The sequence below is a fragment of the Macrobrachium rosenbergii genome, chromosome 14, assembly GCF_040412425.1.
Source record: "Macrobrachium rosenbergii isolate ZJJX-2024 chromosome 14, ASM4041242v1, whole genome shotgun sequence".
Classification (NCBI taxonomy): domain Eukaryota; kingdom Metazoa; phylum Arthropoda; class Malacostraca; order Decapoda; family Palaemonidae; genus Macrobrachium; species Macrobrachium rosenbergii.
This window is the reverse complement of record NC_089754.1, coordinates 18,162,134-18,185,876: the sequence shown is the minus strand read 5'-3', so window position 1 is coordinate 18,185,876 and position 23,743 is coordinate 18,162,134. Positions and strand designations below refer to the sequence as shown.

At 35.0% G+C, this 23,743-nt stretch overlaps 1 protein-coding gene across 1 annotated transcript in view; it reads right to left on the bottom strand.

Moving 5' to 3' along the window:
- The window catches only part of Dscam4 (Down syndrome cell adhesion molecule 4), a 215,175-nt gene that overhangs the window by 3,049 nt on the left and 188,383 nt on the right, over window positions 1-23,743 (bottom strand). Inside the window, exons 25-40 of the mRNA XM_067115984.1 lie at window positions 23,145-23,291; window positions 22,813-22,962; window positions 22,511-22,650; window positions 22,230-22,383; window positions 21,714-21,862; window positions 20,286-20,406; window positions 19,426-19,565; window positions 19,027-19,168; window positions 18,747-18,880; window positions 18,486-18,645; window positions 18,222-18,368; window positions 17,397-17,546; window positions 16,531-16,709; window positions 14,735-14,801; window positions 13,463-13,732; window positions 13,010-13,154 (exon numbers count right to left, since the gene is read on the bottom strand). Coding sequence (XP_066972085.1) covers window positions 13,010-13,154; window positions 13,463-13,732; window positions 14,735-14,801; window positions 16,531-16,709; window positions 17,397-17,546; window positions 18,222-18,368; window positions 18,486-18,645; window positions 18,747-18,880; window positions 19,027-19,168; window positions 19,426-19,565; window positions 20,286-20,406; window positions 21,714-21,862; window positions 22,230-22,383; window positions 22,511-22,650; window positions 22,813-22,962; window positions 23,145-23,291 — 2,395 coding nt within the window. The remainder of the gene's footprint in view (window positions 1-13,009; window positions 13,155-13,462; window positions 13,733-14,734; window positions 14,802-16,530; window positions 16,710-17,396; window positions 17,547-18,221; window positions 18,369-18,485; window positions 18,646-18,746; window positions 18,881-19,026; window positions 19,169-19,425; window positions 19,566-20,285; window positions 20,407-21,713; window positions 21,863-22,229; window positions 22,384-22,510; window positions 22,651-22,812; window positions 22,963-23,144; window positions 23,292-23,743) is intronic.

Genomic DNA, 23,743 nt, shown 5'->3' with positions numbered 1-23,743 from the left:
AAAATAAAGTATAAGGATGCTATATCTGTCCAACCTTAGGCCTGGACTATGCAAGAAAACATTTTGTTTTTCTGTTCAAAAGTTACCTTTGATCCTTAACCCTTGTACAGCAAGAATGGGTGAGGTAGACACTAAATAGCAGAATGTCAACTCAAGGGCAGTTCTGCTCATCCAAAGTTTACGGAACGTTCGTGAGGTGCCTCATAAAAATACGGTAAAGTGCAAAGGTTAAGGCTTGTTCGTGTGTTAGTACACACAGAAATCTATCTTCAAAGTGAACTTCTGGAAAAACGGGTTAATGCTTAATCCAAGCTCTACACTGGTGAGTTAGTGAAGCAGGTGTTCGATGCTCCATGGGACTCAAGTTCAAGGCCGAATAAAACATATCTATGATAGCTTAGTCTAATTAACATCTAAGATAATTGTAACAGTAAAGGGTGAAGGCAGGCCGGCTGTTGACGTCCAGGGCGAGGCTTAGGGATGTGCAGATTTACGGAAAGATTGGGGTGTATGGAGTGGAAGAACATGTTAGGAACTCATAAGAAAAACATTGGTCTGCTATGTCATAATTATGTTTCATGTTATAAAGCACGAGGTACAAATAACGGAAAAACAAACTATTCATGGCTGGCCATGAAAGACACGTATATGCAAAAACCAAATAAGTCAGCTAGAGTGGCTATCTATATTTCGTCTTCAGTACTATGATATATGAAAAATATAAATGGTAGTTAAATATAAGGTCTTGTACCAGAGCTCACTATGTAAATGCCACAGTTCCAAAAAAGAAACAAAGCTTGATTGCTAAGTACTGACAGTATGATGGTGGTTATTCAACAAAACATGAAAATGAATTCCATGTAAAATGAAAATACATAAACAGAAAACGGAGCTATTTCACAAAAGATCGTAAATCATTTAGTTTACCAAACAGAGAAAGGAAAGAGTGGCGTGTTGAAGAGAACAGCTCAGCATGCTGTAAAACATCAACTTCGTTCTGAAGGGTAAGACAGAGCCATTAAGAACCTTGGAAACATAACATATCTAACTCCATTACTACCCGTAATGGCAGTGCAAACGGTGCAAAGTTCACAATATTTTAAAGAGACAGAAGCATACTCAGTACAAAAGGCTTAAAACGTCAAGCTCTTACAGCAAAAGGGACTTTATATTCTCAAGGTTGACAGAACAGAGGGTCATGGTGATGACAACAGAAAGTACTTACTTAACAAAGGTCAGGACTGAAAGAAAGTTTAAGAGAACAGGAGTCTGAAACATTCAGTTAGGAGTCTAAAACCTTTTTAAATTTTTAATAGGATTTCATGACCTATTAATATCTTAATAAGTGAACACACGTACATTGATTGCTTTATTAACCAAACTACGGGTATCATAAAAAAAAATTTGATACCTACTATGATGAAAGTAGCTAAATAAGGTTTTCCATTAACACGTAACAGGATTATATAAAGATGGCATTAACTTTAGAAGAAACAAGAGTAGTAATATCACAATGGCGACCTGCGTATTCATCAAACTTTTCTAGTGTTCAGTGTCCTTAATCAAGAGAAACCACTAGTATGAATTTCCATTAATTTTGGTAGTTATCTCAGCTTCTGTCATAAAACAAATTACTGGCATTTGTCGACAATCCCAGTAACAGTTTAATTAATGAATTCCTTTTTTGCCAAGTACAATACTGATAATTTTTAATCATCGAAAAGTGTCACACATCCGTAAAAATGTACCCAGTTGTTAGTAACCAACCAAGACAAAATAATGGGTTATTTTACGTTACCTAAAAATTTCAAATAAGTGAAATCGAATAGTATGAAATCTCACTGGCCGATCCCTGTCATCATTCAATGAACTGAAACCTAATGTAATTCACTATGCGATGTCATCACACATTTGTAAATTCTGCAAATGTGGGACAGATTTGAAAAGGGACTTACGATTCAAAGTCTTTCTTCAGGTCAGCCACTGATTCGCGGTCAAAAGTTTAACATTCTCTTTTTTTCACGAGTGTTTTTTATTCACATTCTCATTTGTTCTTAATCTAAGTACACTTATAATCTCTTGAATACATGGCACAAAAGTATCATTCCCTTATCTTTCTTGTAACATAATTTGTTGCCATAGTGTATTTCTTTAATTGTTCATTTCCAACAAGTGCCAAACAAAGGTTTTACGGACTGTTTACATAATCAAAGCAGATAGTAATTCTATGAAAAGGAAAAAAATCACGCAAGGAATGATACAAGCATTGTTCAGTTTATGAAGAAAACCTGATAACAGATAGAATGGTACCGAGCCATTTGATAAAACTGAGAAAAACTCAAAGGCTTTGTGAGAGACCACTTATGTTAACAGTAAAAAGGGCGCTTTGTGGCTGCTTCCAAATATGCTGCCCTACATGACAAAATATCTTTTTCATGTAGGCATACCACTTGACTACGCAAGAAAACTGAAGCAAGTTCATACCGTTTGACCTGAACAGTACAAAAAGGGGTGTTTGGATTGATATTTTTTATTATTGCAACAATAACGCTATTGCGCAGAAAAAATTAGCTTAGACAGACAACTGATTGCAAAACTGACTTCGATCACTTAAGCAAAATAGCTGGTAAAGGTAAAACACTACAAATATATAATGCATATAAAGGTTTAACTTTTACACACACTTTATCACATGGTAATCTGGAGGTCGTTATGTAATTTTTTGCAAAACTATTCCAACGTAAAATACAAAAATCCACCTATGGGTCACTGTACTGCTGCGTGAGTAAAAAATGTACAATTTCTCATCAGAACTAATCGTTAAAACATGTTTTTCCTTTCTTAAATGATAACTAAGGCATTCTATCGACAATAAAGATTACCAAAATTAACTACTAAATATTCTCTATTGGATAAATTTTGTAATCTTACTTGAGTAAGTTTCACTTTCAAACTACTCTGAAAATGTAACTTAGCATATCATGAAATGAGTGAAATTTATGCCCAAACCTAAGAATCAGCAGCGAAGCAAAAACAGGCAATGCTCTTGAATTCTATTATGCTAATTCTAAACAGAATAACACTGAAATTATTAAAACAACTCAAATGTTCCCTTATATCATTAAGACAAATTTCCACAAACGTACCGAAGACCTCATCAGTGAACGTCCTTCCAAGAATCCTTTATAGTTATTTCTGGGAAAATGGGTGGCCTCGTCTCTTTAAATCCTCCTTCAGAAAAGCTAACGTCTAAGCTATCAATATAATTTCTAAGACTAACTTGGGAAAAATTATAGCAATTTTATAGGTCATCACAACGATAAGATGAGGGGAAGAAATTCTTCCCGTACGTACTTTTACAGAGTAATGCAAAGGCTTTACGTACTTGGCAATATAAAAAAATCCTTACATTCTTGATTTATGACCCTAGAACTGTGACCATTCTATTAACAACTGCTTTGTGTTATTATTTTCACGAATCTTAAGGCCCTCAATATAAAGAGTCTCCTGCTAAAATACGTTACTGCAATATGCTAAAAGGTATCTAAGAACTTATTTATTTCAACTCCTTACTAAAAGAGTAAGGTTTCCTTCGAATGGCTGCAAAATTGTAACTTTCTAACCTTATTTTTTTATAAAAATCACGAGGACCTACCTTACTTAAAGGTGTTGATTTCCGTTTACAACCAGGTAGTACGTTCTCCCAAGTGAGGCACTCAAGAAAATGTCAACCTTTGTTGAAAGTTAATAAGTTCTATTAAATTTCAACAAAGGTTGACATTTTGTGTTAACAAAACTTATCCGTAAAATTACGCCGACTACTTTATAACGTCAAATTCTTTACCTGGTTTTGGAAACGGTAGCCATCATCTTAACGACAGATTTTAAATCAGGAAAATGAGGATTATTTCCCTTACCTGAAGCATGATATCAATCTCATCCAGATTCTAAGCACCATTTCCAGCTTAAAACAACATGATAATGTCTTATAAACTATGAATTTTGTTGGAAAATTTTGTTCTTATGGACAAAAGTTTATGAAAACCACTGGTACATATTCAATTGTTTTTTTGCAATGGAAAAGGTCTTATGCAATGGGCGAGGACAGTGATTTCTTTTAGCAATCTTTTTTGGAGAAAGTAACCCAAGATGCTTCTCTTCACTTTAGGAGGAATTAACGTTAAATCAATTTGACGCCACTAAACATCACACCCATAATATCATAACCATTAAGTTCTTTATAATACTCTCCAAAATGCCTGAACTGAAAATTTTTCTTATCATTAAATGGTGGCATATGATGAAACCGAATCAGTACCAGAAACACAAATTCAAGAAAGAATATGTAAATGAAAATTCTAAAAGAGACAACAAATAACTTAAGTAAAAAAATACCCAAAAATCAGCAGATTCTTATTTCAAGTAAGTACTGTATCGGTAAATTTTTACTTTAAACAATAATCACATTCCTGTGGTGAAAATATGATTTTCCTGTGTTTTAATGCTGTTTATGAGTAGTTTTGAGGTAATGGACCTCCCTCACCTTATACCCTACAACTATGAGCTAGCTCACTAGGAAAACTGGTTTTTTTTTTGGGTGGCGGAAAACACAAAATGAGCGAAATACAAGGATGCATTTATCCTAACATTAAGCACGCCCTTACCCGGCCAGGGGCCTTCGTACCCCCTGGACGCCCCGCTACCTAACCTAACCTAAGGCACCGTACATAGGTAACTGTAAATTAAAATAAATAATAGGGTAGCAACCTAACCTAACTTTGGGTGTATGGTCCCTACCTGGCATCCTCCACCCCTAACATAGCCTAGGTTACCAGGATCTATTTACCTATCGCATAATGTTACTTTAAAAACCTTCAACAAACCTTACCTTACATAAAAAATTGCAGAGGTATCATGAGCACGTTAGAGTACACCCTTGTATTTCACTTTTTTTTTTTCCTCACCCAAATACCTGGGTCCCCGTAATTGTAGGATATAAAAAGGGTCGGTATTATTTCACTTATGGACATTAATTGCTTTCAACATAAAATATAGGTTTTTCTGTTGTATTATGATGTGATTTACATGATTTTGAGGTTTATTTCCATCGCAAATGAATACTTATCCTTCCCCGGCAAATGATATACTGTATACAAAATTAATAAAATTACGACTTGTCAGAATACTGCACTTCTTCTCTCCATAGCTAATACGGCAAAACTGTAATCAGTAAACACAGTTTTGCCGTATTAGCTATGGAGAGGGGGGTGCAGTATTCTGACAAGTCGTAATTTTATTAATTTTGTATACAGTATATTATTTGCCGGGGAAGGATAATTATTCATTTGCGATGGAAATAAACCTCAAAATCATTCAAATCACATCATAATACAACAGAAAAACCTATATTTTATGTTGAAAGCAATTAATGTCCATAAGTGAAATAATACCAAAGGGTCTAGTATCTCTGAACACAGAACTAGCCTATTAATTTTCTGCAAACTTAGTCTAAAACATTCAAAACACTCACTAGCCTAAAACATATGAAAATAAATAATATTTTCAACTCCAGAATATCATTGTTTTAAAGTATAAATTTCCTACAATACCAAACATTCAATAACCTTACCTTATTGAATCAGAACTTGCGGTAGTAGGCTTTCATGGGGATGTTAGAATGCCAGGATTTTCTTTGCCACTTCTCTGATTTTGCACTTTTCCCCACCCAAAAACCCAGGTTTTCCACTATAGTCCCCCATAATTGTAGATTAAAAGAAGCACCTGTATCTTTAAACTGCTAATGTGTTACGGAATGAATGTCAAAAGCTTTTGGACACGCTAAAACAAAAAGTGAACTCTGCCTAAGTAATCCAAAGAAGAATAACACGTCCACATTAAACAAACCGTGAATAAGAACTGAAGCCCGAATTCAAATTTCCAAATTCCCATTAAATTCGTGAAGGTAAATGTTAAGGCCACACGAAGGTACAGTATTCTTTATTAATATATTTTTTTGTCTAAACAATACAGAAATGTGGTGTATATAATATGGTTGAGCAATTTATTTTTACGTTCATCCCCGAAGGTCTGGTACTAATCAAGGCGAAATTTCAGCGGGACGCCGTGCTTAGTACCAGTCCCTCGGGGATGAAAGCAAAAATATAAACCAAAAGGCAGTTAATTTTCCGTTATCTCGGTAAATTTCTCAAATTATCTCACCTGTACTAAATCTTATACACCCTTTTCTATATTGCTTAGTCAAGGTATGTTAATAGTCGTGCGGCCGTCTCCTTTATATTTAGCCAAAGAACAAAAGAATCGGTTAGGTTTCAGCATTGTTGACGTATCCACAATTGTATATGAAAAAAATGACACGAGACGTTGCAGATATCCTAGCCATCTGTACCCACAAAACACTGGAACAAATAAAATCCAAGCGGGACCCCGACTCGCAACAGACGAAAAATAAACAAATAACTTCGGTGAATTTGCGATAGATTTGAGTATGATTTTCGTATTAACCATATTGAGGAGACTTGAGGACAAAGCAATAATAAAGGCTCCAGTATCGAGGACTGATATTAAAGGAAAATAATACCAAAGAGACTAATTTGAACTAAATCTAATGCACACACCTCGAACATCAAAACCGAAAATCTCTAGAGATACCAACACCTACGAGTCTTGCTTATGTGTTTAAACAATCGCTATTTACCCTCCCATATACAGAAATCACAAATTCGTATTCCTTAATTCATACAGGAAAATTATAATATATATCTTGAAGATAAACGCCCTGTCCCAAAGGCATTTAGCACAGCATTTAATATACGTACCACAACACCTTTTTTTGTAAAATACCAAGGTAGCCTACCTAAGCCTGCAATGGTAAACACAAGTTGTCACAGATACATTACATTCTTGCTCAGGCCCTTACTATGTTCTGAACAAAATTGCATATATACGAAAGTGGCTCCTTACTACCATCGCAGTTGTGAAATAACTGTCTAACATTAAGTTCCCTTAATTGTTTAGTCCGCGGCTGGCAGGGACAGAGGTTATTAGTTTGGCGTCATTTAGGGACGAAGTACTAACAATTATTGTAACTATGATAAAAAAAAAATCACACAAAAAGTCAATTATTTACGCATATTACTTAAGAACCTTCACTCTCAATAAGCTGCTGTTTCATTGAGAAAACCCTCTTTAATTTTGAACAGTTTAAATCTTCGGAACTCATCTACTATACAGAATGCCTGTAGTTACATTTCTCAATAGCGATGAACAAACAAAATTGAAATGTAAATGACATATCTTGAAGCAAATGAAGATTTTCCATTGACAAAGTGAATATGAATGCCTTAGATACGAGTATATCAGCACAGTACGCCGTATGTCAGATGACAACAGTAAACCCACGCATCTCGCTTTCAATTTGTTCAGTTTAAAGTAAATAACATTTTTCAGTTTGGTTTCCTTTAATATTTGGTGATGGATTTTTATTTATTTTTTATTTTCATGTTTTCATTATTTATCGAGAAAATCCACAAAAAGCTTGTCAAGAAGGCTGGAGAAAGATTTTTCCAGGAAAAGTATGAGAAGCACCTGAAAATCATTAAATAAAAACCACATGCAAACCGAAGAGGTTGGTTGCAATAGCTGCAAATACACATACGTCATGGAAGCTTTGAAATGGTAAAGTCTCTTGATAATGAAAAAAGGGATAATTAGTAAGTAAAAGAGAGCTTTAATACCAAAACCTTTGGAAGCAAGCTATGAATATTTTATAAGGTTTCATTTGAGAAAAATAAAATGGCTTAATATGACCAAGAATTCTGAATCGCACATTCATCAAAAGCTAAATACAGGAAGATGATACAGTTCTTGGATTATAAGGAAAGTTTTTGAGTAAAATAATGGAAATGAAGCACGTACCAGAAGCAATAGATGGGAAGGGATATCAAACTAAAATCAAAGAAGGGTGAACTGCGGCATGACATGTTTCCCAAACTGCAATCAAAGTAATTTCTGATAGCAACTGAATTTTTAACATATAGCACACTTGGTTACTACTAAATATCACTGAAACGAGTCAGTGAAACATTTTATTCAGCTGATATCAAGAAGTCTTCGGCAAGCTTGTTCAGCCAGGCATTAGTTTTACTATACTGTCATACAATAGCTTTAAAAGAAAAAGAAAGAATTACATGAGAGTTAAATACTATCATTGTCTTAGACTGTCAGAATGTCAATAAACGTTGTCTGTTTCCCAAGACAGAACTGCAGCATGACACTGCCTACAAAGTTCTCTATTGTTCACACAAAAATTGTCAGCATCAGACCACCAAAAAATGATCTACTACTCAAGGCAAATACAGCATCAGTTTGCTAACATAAAATGTTTCTGCAGGTTAACATCTCAGATAAAGCCCTTTCAAGGCAGGACATGAAACATAATACGGGTTAATGAATAGCTAGCTAACACAGTGCTAATCAGGGTGATGGGTGAGAGGGTTAGCACGCAAGTGAAAGGGTCACAACCACAAGTGGAGAAGTGGATTAGTTAGTAGGGTCAAGGCACTGACCTCGCCCACGCCCACAGTCTCTTCGACTACAGTCGGCCCGCCTTCTTCACAACTCTGCACCACCTGCTCACTTGAGGGGCCTGGGAGAAAATCGTCACAAAATACAATAGGATTCACTTTCAAAGCAAAACACAGGGAGGGCTTATGATTATTTTTCTGGACAAAGCGAGAACACAAAGGAGATGGATACTATGACTGAGTCAAGCTAGTATGCTAAAAATGAATATAACTATGATTATCTTTTTCCACCATGTAGTACATTACACTTTAAAGCTACTTCTTAAATGCTCCATCCTTTGATCAGAATGACAAATGTCCTTTGAATAAGAGGCATGGGAAAGTAATTCAGTTTTTATCGTCTTTCGTTTTTGATAGGGGAAAATATATACTTGTTCTTCATTACAAAGCAAAGCATCCCTACTCAGTGTGTAATATGATGTGGTTACAAGAAGCTATATTCCACTTGTCTTGCTCTCAATGTACCTTGTAAGCACAACGTAAACAAAATAAGAGCACAAAAAATCTTCAGACTACTAATGATCTAGAATAAAGGGACTTTTAACATTATAGGTTTCATCCATAAAACTTAACAGAAAGATAACAACTGGCTCACGGACATCATTGCTAGTGGAACGTAAGCAGAGGATAGACAAAACTGTAAGGAAAATAGTGATAATACCATAGACAGACACCATAAGGGCTCCTAACAGCAATTCGCGGTTAACTAAAATATGTGATCATATGGTAACATAGAGCATTACATAATAACGTACAAATGTTTACACTGTCTTTGAAATACAACTCTCAAGTATTTACACATCAATGAAATATTTCATTCTCCTCAAAATGTGTCCAGACTCTAGAATGGAATTATACGAGAACTAAGCTATTTGATTATGTAAAATATTTAAGGAAAACAGCTTTGAAATTATATTCATATTTACCTCATACTGATGAATGTAAATAATAAAATTTCTAACAAATGACTACAGCCAAGAAGATAAAAACACATAAGCATAGAAACTTTTCATGTGAATATAAAGGCTGGACTAATTTTCCGTTTTTTTGCATCTCTCTTGATATAAAGTTGAGGCGATGCATAAAAAATTCCCTGGATTTTCACGATAATAACAATTTCTTAGTTGAAGACTACCGGGAAGTATTAATAGCCCAGCCGTTTGGTCACTAGGAGGTCAGAAAGAATTTACTTATCCAAAAATGACTGCGAACTCGATCTATGTTACTAGACCGTCTACAAACTATAAGTTCTTTACTGGCCATTTTAATACCTTCTATGTTTTCCTTTCAGAATCTTATGAGGTTCTTTTTTATAAACTAAAATCACTAGAAGCTGTTGATAGTGTTTTTCGTGAGGATAAACATCATGTCAGATGTTCAACAATGTAGCGTTCTGGAACCTTTATATTTGTGATCTTTAGAAGGAATATCAGTGATGACCTTGGAAATAAGATAATAGAGTTTACTGAATGTTAGCAGCATTGTGGGGTTTTTATCTCATAGACGCTGCCTGACATCATGGTTTACTTTTCTGCAACAATGGTAATTATATCTTAGGTCAGTCGATTTGTCAGTAAAGATAGTGTCGTGTGTCTCTATATGCTTTACCATTCTTTACTCTGCATAGTTTTTAATCTCAAGTGAAACTAACATATCCTGATTAAAACTGAAATATAAACATCTTTCTAAGAAATAGGCCACATACTGATGTGTTTGGTATAATGTACAAGATATATTCGCCATTCCTTAACATCTAGACTTCGCTGAGAATTCTGTCGACTGCTGGTGTTTGTCACAACATATTCTAGGAATTATAAGCACAAACTTCTGTGAAAGTTGTTAAGAATTGTGTCAGTCGAGCCAGGAAATCAACTTGAACTTTAGTGGAGTATTTCCATAAAAGATTTACTTCATATATATGACACAATACAAAAACAAATGGATAATTATAAAAATATCTTCTGTGAGCTAAAAGAAAAAAAGTAAGTTTGGCATGTAATTATAAAAAAATATGCAAATTAACAGTAACTTCTTATAGTAATATAATATAGTACAAATTCATTTATACAAGGTACAAAACATTGCCTTACTAGAACGTACTGGTTTGACCCTGGAGGAAAGTTCCAACTAAAAATCTGGAAAGACGAAAATCTTGCAACCCAAGCTGAGAAGGGAAAATCCATCTACTCGAGATATGAACCAGAGTCTCTTACCATCCAATTTAGTTTCAGCCTTCAGTAAGCGAGTAGTACTCACTATTACATAGTGTTTATCTATCTTTTTCCAATTTGTACTTTGCAATGTCACTATTTTTTTCTTTTTCGTAATGAATCAGTCTGACTTCTTTGCTATCAAAAAGGCTCCTCAGTAGAAAAGTACATCTGAATTTTGGATAGCCATGTTGTGAGCAGCCTTCTTCAACTGCACAGATCATCCTCTTCTGATACTCTGCAAGGGCTTCTTAATTATTGGCCTCATGAAAAAAGCACACAATATGTCTCCACCATCAACAACAGTAACACAACCATTTTTTCCTCAGGTACTGGATCTCCAATATCCGCAGAGCTGAGGTCCCTCTTTCAGAACTTTCGCAGAGAATGGATTCCAACGAACGTTGCTCCACAAAATGATGCATAACTCTGGTTCTCTGTAGCCTCATGAAGTTTCTCTAGGCCTCTCTCAAGAAGGCGCTCTGTCGAAATTATTTACCAAAACAAAATCACTCTTCTCATTTTAAGTAATTTACAACACTAATTGGCTGTCAGCAGTTCTCTCTTCCTCATAATCCACCCTTAAGACCAAGAAGTTGTGAAGTACAGACTATACTTCTGAATATCTTTCCATGATGTTAAGTTTCATGAAGAATGACAGAGGGGAATGCATTCATCTGTAAACATATTCATGTCACCAAGTTTTATAGACCTCATTATCAATCTCTTTCCGTCCTTCCTTGAGACTCTCATTATACCACATCTGTGAAATGAGCCAACATTTATGAAGCATGTATAAGACCCGTACTGAACTGCTATAAGCAGCAGAAGCACAGAAGCAAGCCAAGAAAATGGAGGATATTTCGACAAGATATGATCACAGACGGCTGACTTTTACGTCTCGAGTTTAATGGGAAGATCATATAACAACAGAGAAAAACTGTTGGCAGTTATATCCAGCAGACAGAAAACAGACAAACACTTCAAAGACTGTGATAAGAAAGGATCAGAAATAGTTAGTAAGAAAAGTGGTAGATATGATAGCAGTGGGATGAAGGTCAGTAAGAACCTGAAAATCAAAGAAAAGGGGAATAAAAAAAAAAAGATTGAACCAGATAGGAATTAAGGCAGAAAATGCACCTGATAAAGGAGATTTGTGCAAAAACGTTTCACGTCTAATCTCGTGAAGGGAAAATCTAACATAAAAATGTTAATTATCATAATGATGACAGCGACTGAATTGGGAAGCAAAGCACAATGAACCAGACATCTTAACTTTGTTCAAATACAGCATATAACTAAATATAATATTTTGCAACATAAAGCCTTAAAAAATCAGGATTAGAATTATATTAAACAGAAAACTCTGAACACAGGGGAAATAGATAAAAATGGAGATCAAGTAAAAGACAGAAATTTTAATCCTTAGAGAATCTTGAAAAGGAAAGCAAGTGCGACAGACACACACAATCAACAAATACCAAACAAATATTTACTTGACTATGTAAGGCATAACTTGAAACTGTCCATTGTACACAAAAGAAAGAAAACAATGTTGACTGAACCTGGGTGAAGAAACTCCAAACCAAAATTAAATGTTAAAAAATCTGGAGTTCGCATATGGTAAACACTTTATAAACGACTGAGACTCCAGACTGGAAACGCTCGGTGCTACTCAAACCATTTCGACAAAAATGCAAAGCCTGAATGAATCATTCGTTGGAAATATTCCACGATACATAAAGAGGAGTGTATACTGAGAACATGACAAGCGGAATGATTAGCCAATAACAAGGTGTATCACCCAGAGATATTTCTCTTTTTTTATTCTGGGGGTATATTTGTGAAGATCATGAACTTTAAAAAAGTCATTGTAACACTAATTGCAAATTAATGAAAATCAATCAATGTAAGCAATTTGAATTTCTTTGGTCCATGTATACTAGTCTCATAAACTAGCCTACATGATCTGCAAAGCAAAGAGGCAAAAGAACACTCACTTATTCCAGCAATCTTTTCATGCAACTACGCTTATACAAGTGCACAAAAATGCTAACTTTGAGTTGGATTACATATCGAGGTACTACACAGATCATCTCTTTGACAAAATCAAATAAGATCTGCGTAGAACAGTATCTGAAAAATGAAATTAAAAGGCAATTTCAAGCGATGGGTCAATTTTGCGCCGAATATTACCTGAAGGAGGTCTCTTCAAATCCGGCACGAGATGTTGAACGACTTTGCCTCTTCGTAGACTTCTTACCCCTACGAGGATGTGCCCTACGTCCAGAACTAGAAGTATCCGTCGATGAACTACTATTTTCTTGTGATTTTGTGGATTCTGAAAGCACAATTCATATATCTAATGAACATATGGCATTTCCAAGGCTCTCTCTCTCTCTCTCTCTCTCTCTCTCTCTCTCTCTCTCTCTCTCTCTCTCTCTCTCTCTCTCTCTCTCTCTCTCTCGTGTACTTAAATAATGCAGGCTGTAAGAAGAAAATGACAAAACACAATTATTCATCGAGGGACCAAGACAAGTAATTCAAGAAACTTACTCTAAAACGTAATCTAAATTAAAATATCTCCATTTTAAAGTTTCTCAAACGATAGGAAATATTAACACTGGACGTCAAAGACCCTGAACTTACCTTGTTGTCTACTTCTAACACGGTGCTTGAATATATCTGTACTACTACGAATTTGGCTAACAGCAGAATCAGGTCTTGATCTGCTACTGTGGGCGGGATGAGCATGAATGTGGGCGTGAGCAAGCCCAGCAGACTCAGCGAATGTGGGTGGCGAGTCCCTGGTACCTGTGCCCTCAGAGTCACTACCTAAGGTATCATACTCACTGATGGGCATGTGCAGCGACAGAATCTTCTTCACCTCAGAATCTGTGCTGCCAAGATTATCCGATTCTGGAAATGAAGAAGAGAAGATGGTTCGACTCGGATTACAATATGGTAACACTTAATTTTGAAAATGGAGGCTGACATCATATCTCAGAGCAATTGATAGTTCCGTTCATTTAAAAGTTTGCAAGATACTGTTACGTATTGTGAGAAATATTTCTGATCTAACGTACATCATTCGTGATCTGCTTTTCAGTGTGTTATACTCAAACATGTTACTTAAAACTACCACTGTCCGATATATCATCAAATTTTCATTTCAAGATAAGCTAGTAACCCTAAAGGAATTGTTTAATGAATTCATCTTGTCATGTTTGTAAAAGTTCATCGTTACTTAGAATAGTTTTCTCTGTTATAAAATATCCTAACTGTTCTCGACAGGAACATTACCCATGTTATTTATTTCCACAGAGCAGAAATATAGTGAAAATGTTTGCCACATATTCCCAACAAGCTCAGTATCTGTTTCTCCATTCCTGCTTTATACAATTTGAGATGCTAAAATGTTAAAACTGGTGTCTTTCTTAATTCCTACAATCTCCCCTTATTAGATTCTCGTTTATTTTTTGCATTATTTTGGCTCAGTATTCTCATTCCTAATCTCACACATTTTCTTCTTGACTTGGATTTTACTTCACGAAGGGCATTTTTAAGACAAGTTTTACTTGAAACATATATTTCCTAAACCTTGACCTTGGAACAGAACGTCATTAACCCATTTCTAGAAAATATACCTTGATGGGCATCTAAGGTCTCACAATATCCAACTATGAAGGATTTTGTGTGTGTATATACATATGTACATACATGCATATATATATGTATATATATATATATATATATATACAGTATATGTATATATACATATACATAAAACTATACATTTATATACATATACATAAAAATATACATTTATATATATATATATATATATATATATATATATATATATATATATATATATATATATATATAAACTAAAAACTAAATCTTAGATAGATTACTTACCTGTACTTTCTACATGCGGATCTCTTCTACCTTTTCTTCGTACTTTTGTGTATTCCGGTTCTTTTTGCTGTAAAAATTGAAAAATAAAATATTACCTTCTTGCTTTCAATAGATTTAATGCTTGAACTTTTTGAATTACTTATCATAATTTAATATGCAATAGCATTCAACTACTGTTTGAAACAGGTTTTAGAGTTCAATTTCTGGTGCGTAATGCTAGGCTACATTAGGATTCTAAAATGTATAATTGATGATATTGAATTGCGATTTTCATGGTAAGAATGCATATCCTGGAATGTGTTTGCAACAAGATAAAACCAAACAATTTACATGATGTCACACAATTAGACAAACTAGGCACCTCATATAAATGGGATTATAACATACAGTTTCATAAGCTCATTTGTACTATACTGTTTGGCATAAAGATAAGTATATCATAAGAGAATCTAATCTCAAAATCTCAGTTTTGGTATAACTCTGAAATAAATATTTAACCCTTAATGCCAACTGCTGCGTGACCCCAGACACATCAAGACCACATGCCACCTCACAGAAAAAACGTTATAAAGAAATCTCCTGTCCCATCCAGTGTGTCCTTTTACACGTATCCAATTATCGAAAAACTGGATGCAAAGGCCAGCAGAATGAGACTCCCCATTAATGAATTAGGGTGGTTAGTGAGCTCCAGTGAGGTTCTGAAGTTAACAAAAGAGCATTTGATAAAAAATAAAAAAAAATAAAACATCATGCTCCAGGTCGTACACTGAAATCAAACATCCGCAAAAATCAAAGCAGTGGATGAAAAATCAGATCAAAATATCCCAGTGTAAGCTCACTGGATATGTTATTACAGAACAATTAAAAATTAAAAGCACAAAAATTTGGCTATCAGATGATAATGAAAACAGACACTAAATAGAGACTTAAGGAAACAAGATATGCATAGGGATACAAGATAAACTACAAATGTTGAAGAAGATACTCTTTTAATTTTTAAGGTAAATTGAGAATCTGTTGGCGAAATGAACTGAGAATATAATTTGTTCTGGTGAATATGAGACTGCTGACTTGGTATTGTGTAATAATGTTTCCTATATTGAAACAATATATTCATGGTAAAGTAACTCAGCACCACAAAAGCAAACTGAGTCACCTTCACTAGCTCTCCTCTAGAAAATTTGGAATGTCAAATTGGGAACATCAATAATGACTGAAAATCATAAAGAGAAAAACAGAGGAAAACAGAAGAAAATATATTTTCAAGCTTGTATTCATTTTCATTCCCATAGTAGAGCATTAAGATATAAGAAAACAATGACAGCAAAATGATAATAATTGGAATCTTCCAAGATCGTTTCCTTAACACGCCTTTGAGTGCTTTTATCAAATCACTTTTGGCCAGCCTCAACGACAGTAAATTGTTGTAAAAATTAAATATTTATAAATAATAACTATATGGTAAGACAGATGTCAATTACTATAATAATGGGACCAGAGATGTAATTGCTTTTTCAAAAACGGCTCATCAACGACAAGGAAAATTACTTAAACATCTTGACAGAATACCAGTAAAATTTGGTAAGAATTATAACGTTATAATTAAAATAACTAAAAAATAAGACAGATATCATGACTAAAATATTGGGACCAGAGATATACTTGTTCATCGCACAAACACAAAATCAACGACTAGGAAAATGACTTATCATCTTGACAAAAAATCATGAAAAGCCATTGACAGAGTACTGATGCCAAACTACCTTTAAACAACCAAGATGGAGTGTCAGACTTACGTGTCTAAGAGGGAATGTTTCAAGCGATGTCATTTTTGGGTCGTGGTATACAAAGGCTCCCTGAACTGAATGATATGGACCAGAGTAAACGATTCCTGAATCAGTGCTCTCACCATAGTGGCTTTTTGGCACAGCTGGAAGCTGGAAAGTCGCGTATGGACATATGTCTTCGATGTAATCTGCAACGAGGATTAAATATGTTAGCGTGAAAGGCTTTTGGTCTGTGTAAATGACTGAATATTGAAATACAGGGAAAGAGGAGGTGGCCATAAAGGTAAGGAAAGGATTGGGCCACTCGAGAACCAAAAGTTTTTTTTATAAAAAAGAACTAGTTTCAGAATAGGAGAGTAGAACTCTGGATACAAGACTGATAATAGCAGAACGCTGCTATAAGCTGTTCATGAAAGTAGTGATGAAGGTAGAACAATAATATATAATAAAATTTGGGTGCTAGTGATCTAGGCATTAATAACTCTCATTTAAAAAGTCTTAATCTAGAGGATGCAATATTGCAACATGAGTATATTTCAGTCAAACTCGTGCAACACATATTTAAACTATGCTTAATGTAGTCCTGAGTAAAAGCTATTTCAGGGGAATGTTGATAACGTGCTTTCCAATAAGGGCACACATACACAACATGTATGTATATATGTATATGTATTTACATACATACATATGTATATAAAATATAAATATACAAAATTTGTGTAAATATATATGTATATATATAAATATATATATATATATATATATATATATATATATGTATATATATATATATATATATATATATATATATATATACACATAATAAAGGTTCTAATGACTAGACAATACAAGTAGTTCACAGTTCACTAGCTGACCTGATGAATCCTTGTTAGTGGCTGTGTCCTGCGTGGACGGTGTGTTTGCTGGGAGAGCCGAATATTGCTGGTGCTGATTCTGCTGATTTTGAATCTGGGCCGTTGACGGCGACTCAGCCATTCCTCCGGAGCCTCCTCTTTCCCGCATTTCTGTGTTGGGAGAGGTCAGTTACATTCGAGACTAAAGTGGTAAGTTAGCTTAATAGATTTCTTGGCGAAAGTCACGAGACTGGAAAAACTATTTGTTTTCTCAAACTTACATGACAATACAGGAATTGAAAAATACAGATATAAAGAACAATGTACCATTAAAATTTTATCTGAAAACAGCAGAAAACTGACTTACTCATCCTGCTACACTACGTATGACAGGAGAGTTAAATTTTTTTTTTTTTAAATAAACGTATAAAAGAAGTATTTATCTAACAAAAGTTCAAACAAATAATTTCCAAACAATTACCCAAAGTCAGTTTACATAAAAAGCCCGTAACTTCAATCTGTGTCTGTTTTCAGTTTAGTGGCTTAAAGAAAGATATCCAAAAGGTCTTGAGAAAACTTGCAAAGATGACGGTGTCTTAAAAACTCATTACGCCATAAAAAGCACATAATTTTCGTAGCTCAGTAATGCTTAAGGTGAATCCAGGTAAGTCCCCAATGAAAAATTACAGTGCTGAAAGTATTTCTAAAAATGCAGTTTAATTTAAAGGATACAAAAATCACAAATGCAAAATTAGATAACAGACACATCAGAGTCAGTTATTCTCAGGGTTCTACCTTTCTTAATGATAAAAATAAAATGAAACGGAATCATGTGACGAGACTCACTTCTTCTCCTGAAGACACAGACAATAGCCATGATGACCTCAATGACTATAACAACCACTACTGCAGCAGGTATGACAACCCTGAGGTCTTGATAAAGCGGTGGCGAGGCTGTTCCAACGTCATGTCCAGTTTTCTCATCCAGGAGCACTGATGTAAAAGGAAATGAGATATTGGCATTATCGTAAGAGTTGAAACATTCATAACGCATTATCCCACGGTGTTGATTTTATATATATAAAAAAACAGAAGCAAAGTAATACCAACCTCCTTCGGGTGTCAATGTAGTGACATCGTAAGTGGCAACGCTTGACCCTGCTGAATTATGAGCCGTTACTTTGACAGAATATCGAGTAGCCGGATTCAAGTCCCTTATCACGTACGTCTTTTCGTTAGCAGCTACATTATTAGCAACTGATATCCAGTCCTGAAATTAAAAAAAGGAAATAGTACTGTCGCAAATTTGACCCTCTATAATATCATAAATTGTTCATCAAAAAATAGTAAAATGATATGCGTGATATTCACCCTGGCAGTGGCAGCTCTATACTCGATGACATAGTAAAGTATGGGACATCCGCCATCTCCCCAGGTACTCAAATGTACTAGCACTGACGTTGAATTTACATCCAGAAGACGCGATCGACTGGGCACTACAGGCTCTGCAAAATAACAGGAAAGATTTTCCTTAAGTAATCTGAGTTCTAAATCATTACTTTTCCTCTTTCACTATCATTGTCAGCACAGCCGAGTGAGAGCTATTTTCAGTAGATGTCTTGAAACAGACTGTCAATATGGTGCATTTTACCTGAACCCTTGGTGGAGGTAGTGAGTATTTCTGATGGAAGGCCAGTCCCCACTTTGTTGTAAGCAGTCACATAAAGCTGATACCTGGAGCCACACACTAAGCCTGATAATGTATGGCTAGTTCGTGCAGTATGAAGCTCAACCTATGAAGGAACAAAAAGAAGGAAATACGAAATGTACAAACATAAAAAAACACAGAACTTGGACAAGAAAAATTCAGGAAGAGAATGAATATATCCTGAGCTCCCAACCACAGATAACAGTTTAACCCAGGACAATCAAGCTTATTAAAAGCAAGCTCATGTTTGTTACAAAATTATACTAGAATTATATATTTCTGTTAACTGGGGCTTTCATGAGATAAACATATACCCATTAGTAAACTAAACGTAAAACTCACCTCCTCCCAATCACCATATTCTCGCTTGTAATTCATGATATACCCTCTAACTGGGGTATGATGAGGACGCAGATTCCACCTTAGCGTGAGGGCATCTCTTGAGCTTCCCTGGACATACAAGATTGGTGGGGCCGGAGGTACTGCAAAAATAAAAAAATAAAAACATTTCTAAAAAAGCAAAATTTTGAGTGAGAAAATTTTGACTTACTGGTGCTTTGAAGAATGTAATATTGTGGAAGATAGGTGGTTTCCTTTGATATTCATGAAGGTACTCTTTCATATTAGTATAAATTTCCACCTGCATACATCAGAGTGCCTTGCAACATAAGAAGCAATTTCTGAAGGAACACAGCACAGTTAGTTACATCTGGGAGCTGAATAATTCTAAACGTGGGTAAATATTATTCCATATTATTTCACTGACAAGGAGAAAACCTATCGTTCAAAAAAAATGCCCATATGTTACATAAATCAGGTCTATATTCTCGTGTGGGGCCTTACTACTGAGACAGGCCCACTAAGCCACAGATCAAAGCGATCCTCATAAAAGTAGAATGTGTAATCGGTAAATTTGTATCACCCAGCACCCAAAATTGAGGAAACGCAACATTTGGATGGGTTTCAGAATAACATATTGGTTTATTTTTTTTTCTCCCATTGGATGAAATGGATGTGTCAGTCCTTCGCCAGCCTTAAGAAATGAATGAATCTCCGCAATTTGTATCATATTTAAACATTTATGTTTTCATGAAGGACGATTCGGTAAAAAAAAAAAAAACAACAGAGTCCTACATTATTTAAATGATAAATGTCAGTCACCCATTAAGTGCTTCAAAACAGATACAGTACTGTAATAATACCTTGAACAGTGAGGAAATACGTGATGCTATCACTTCCGTGAACATTGCTCGCAGTGCAACTCAGGTTTCCTGCATCAGCTTTCTGCACGTCTCTGATAAGGAGTGAGCCATTCGGTCGCACCTGTCAAAGGAACAGTTTAACATCATCATCAGAAATTTCCTTAATATCTGTCTGTACCAAATCAAGCACAGATATAGTGACACTGAAAATTGTAACATTTATATTCCATTTAAATTTATATACATATGGCTTTCAAGAAGTGAAATCTAAAAAAAAAAATGCAATTTGCATCTTGATATGTTTGAGATCTGAAAATGGTGACTACTGAGACTAAGAACATTACATTTCCTTTTATGAAAAAAAGGAACAGATGCTGAGCCTAGAATATTAATGAACACATGACCAGCTTCCGTAATAGTCCAAGTTCCAAAGAATATGACTGATAGGGAGGAGATTGTTTAATATATGTCGAAACTATGCAATTTCATTCGCACCACTTAAAAATACTATTAATAGTATTCTTGAGAACTATAAATGACTAGCAGAACGCGCATTCTCTAACATCTCACCCAGTTCAGTCTAGAAAGAAACGAAATTCAACTTGAACTTTAGTATATATTTTTTCTAAATTTTTGCTACATTATTTACCCTCAACCCAGACTACGGGGATTTTTTGTAACTGATCTTTGGGAATTGCAAAAAAGTATGTACAATCAAAAAGGAACAGAAAACTAAGGGAATTCATGCACCTAAAGTCAAGTAATGGGTCTAATAGAAAAGTAACTTTTTTACCCCAGCCCTCGACAACAGTTACGAATATCATGTCTGTGGTCTTTCCTTAGACTTCCATTATACCCAACCACTCCTTCTGGTTTCTTTATTACTTGGCTAAGCTTTAGCCTTGGCAGGATCAGGCTCTTAAATGAATCCTCTCCTAAATTCATCTATAATTGAAAGACTTGCTCCAGGACCATCGCACTGAAAAACATACTGAAAAATATATATTATTCTAAATCGTTAAATGGTTGCTGCCAAACTGTTTCTTTAACTACTAAAAATCGTTCGCTTTTCATTTTTCCATTTAACAGAATGAGAAAACTAAAAAAAATATCATATCTGAGCTGGCGATCAATCAGTTGGTTGCAGGTCATTCTAGTGGAGCCTAAAATAAATGGATATGAATTTTCAGCTCCATTAGGTTTATGTAGATTCTATTCATTTAGTGGAAAGCAGCTGATCTTTGCAAAAAAGAAACGCCACCATTCATCTAGAATTTCGGTAGGTCAAAGTTATCTTTCGTTTTACTCCCAAATTTTTATCTAGGAAGCTCTTTCTTTGACAACTTAGCATTTATTTCCCGCTCTGTATAGCTTGTTGTTCCTTTAATAGGGCCAACAAATGCAAATACATTTCACATTTTGACTTACCTGAATTCTGTCTGTAGGGGTGACAATTTTGTTGTTGAGTTTCCATGTAATTTCTGGTGGAGGTTCTCCGACTGAGTGACACTGAAGTCTTACGTCTTCTTTCCATGCAACTTCTAGAGGCCCTCCAAATGATGCTATCTGAGCAGGAACTTCAAGGAGAATAGGAAATTTTATGAAATATTTACTAAGTAAAACTATTAAACTACTGGAAAATTAAATAAAGCAAGGGTACTTGTAAATGTACATATTTTCAGTAATGAATTGTAAAGAGTAGAATTTAGTGATAAGGTAGGAAAGTAAAAAATGACACATGAAATACTAGTCAAAAGGTCCTCAGCATGGAGGCACACGGGTATGTGAACAAGAAAATTTTCAGTCTGGGGGAATATCAGGTAATGGTGTCGATATTTAAAACACTGAAATTTGAATGAACCAAATTGATTATTATTTCATTGTCAACATATCTGACGATATTACCGGGAAGAACAGACCAATAATCTTAAAGGTAATAATCACCTGTTGTCTTCGGTTTGACAGTGATCTTCTCTGAGGGTGAGCCTTCCCCTCGCTGGGTGGAGGCCGTGACCCAGAACTCATAAACATCTCTGGTGCTTACTTCTTCAGCCACGTAACTCGTTTCTGATGGACCTAATATTCGAGACGGGAGTTCCTAAAAATAAAGATAAGATATGAAAGGGTCAGCATTCTCTTCATTATTGCAATTATCGCAGATATTTTTTTTTCACTTCATTATCTGGCATGGGTCCAACTCCCTGGATAAAAAGTTTAACATTTACCTTCTTTTCATGATTAGTAATGGCCATGTGAAGAGTGTATTTTGTTAGAATTCCGTTAACTTTTGTGGGAGGTAGCCAGCTAACTAGGATGGTTGAGGAAGAGCTAACTACGCCCTTGATTGTAGCTGGAGCATCAGGCACTGCAAAGAAATGTACAAGAATAATTTAGACATGTGAAGGGCTATTATGCTTTTGTTGCATATAGAACAGACTTCTAATATACATATTATTTTTCTACTACTTCGTTATTCAGAAGTCTAGTATATAAAAATGTTCCGGAGTAACCTAATACGTTTACTCACCATCCTGCAGCGTTCTGCAATAAACCGGTGATGATGGAACACCATCACCAGCACGCGTGTAAGCCAGCACACTCAAACTGTAATTGGTATACTTTTCCAGCGAAAAGATATTAGTACTCTCAGCAGCTGTTTCAACTTGGGACTCTTCATCTGTAACATGAATAACGCTTTTGAATCAATGAGAACAGAGAATGAAATGTGCATCTTCGAACTTCACCAGACAGCATCAGTCAAGTCACATTCCATGAAGAGCACTTCTTGTTTAATATATCAATGAAACTTTCAGACCCGTACAGAGGAACTGTTCAGAGTTAATCCTAACCATCCCTTACCTGAATATTCTGAAGCGGGTCTAAACAGTACCCGGTACCCTTGAATTAAACCGTTCTGGCCTCTGACTGGAGGAGGTCGCCAAGCAACCGATACACTAGTAGGAGACGTTGCTTCGCACCGAATTGTTTCAGGGGGCATACTTGGAGCTGGAAAAAGGTACAGTTGAGACTTCTGAATACACATTTTCCAAATATTTTATTTAATAAACGTAATAAGACATGAATCTCTTCATTCTGTTCTGTTTTATGAATAAAGAATATAACTAGAGCTATAGAACTATATGGAATCCATTACAATAATAACCAGACTTATCATCAAGGGGTTAAGATTTATACTTCAGTATAATCAAATAACTGACCAAAGGCATCTTAATACTGAATTCTTATCTCTTGAAGTTTCATGTCAATTAATATCAAGAAATAAATGTTCAAATGATAAGCTCTGCTCTCAGAACTTGTATTTTCAGAAAAAAAAAAACAGAATAACCCTTTATAGTTTTCATTTCAGTTATTGTTGTTCCTTAAAAAAGATCAAACTACTTGTGTTTTGGACTTATAATTGTAGTGATAATTTTGTTTTAATTTCGATTATGTTAAAG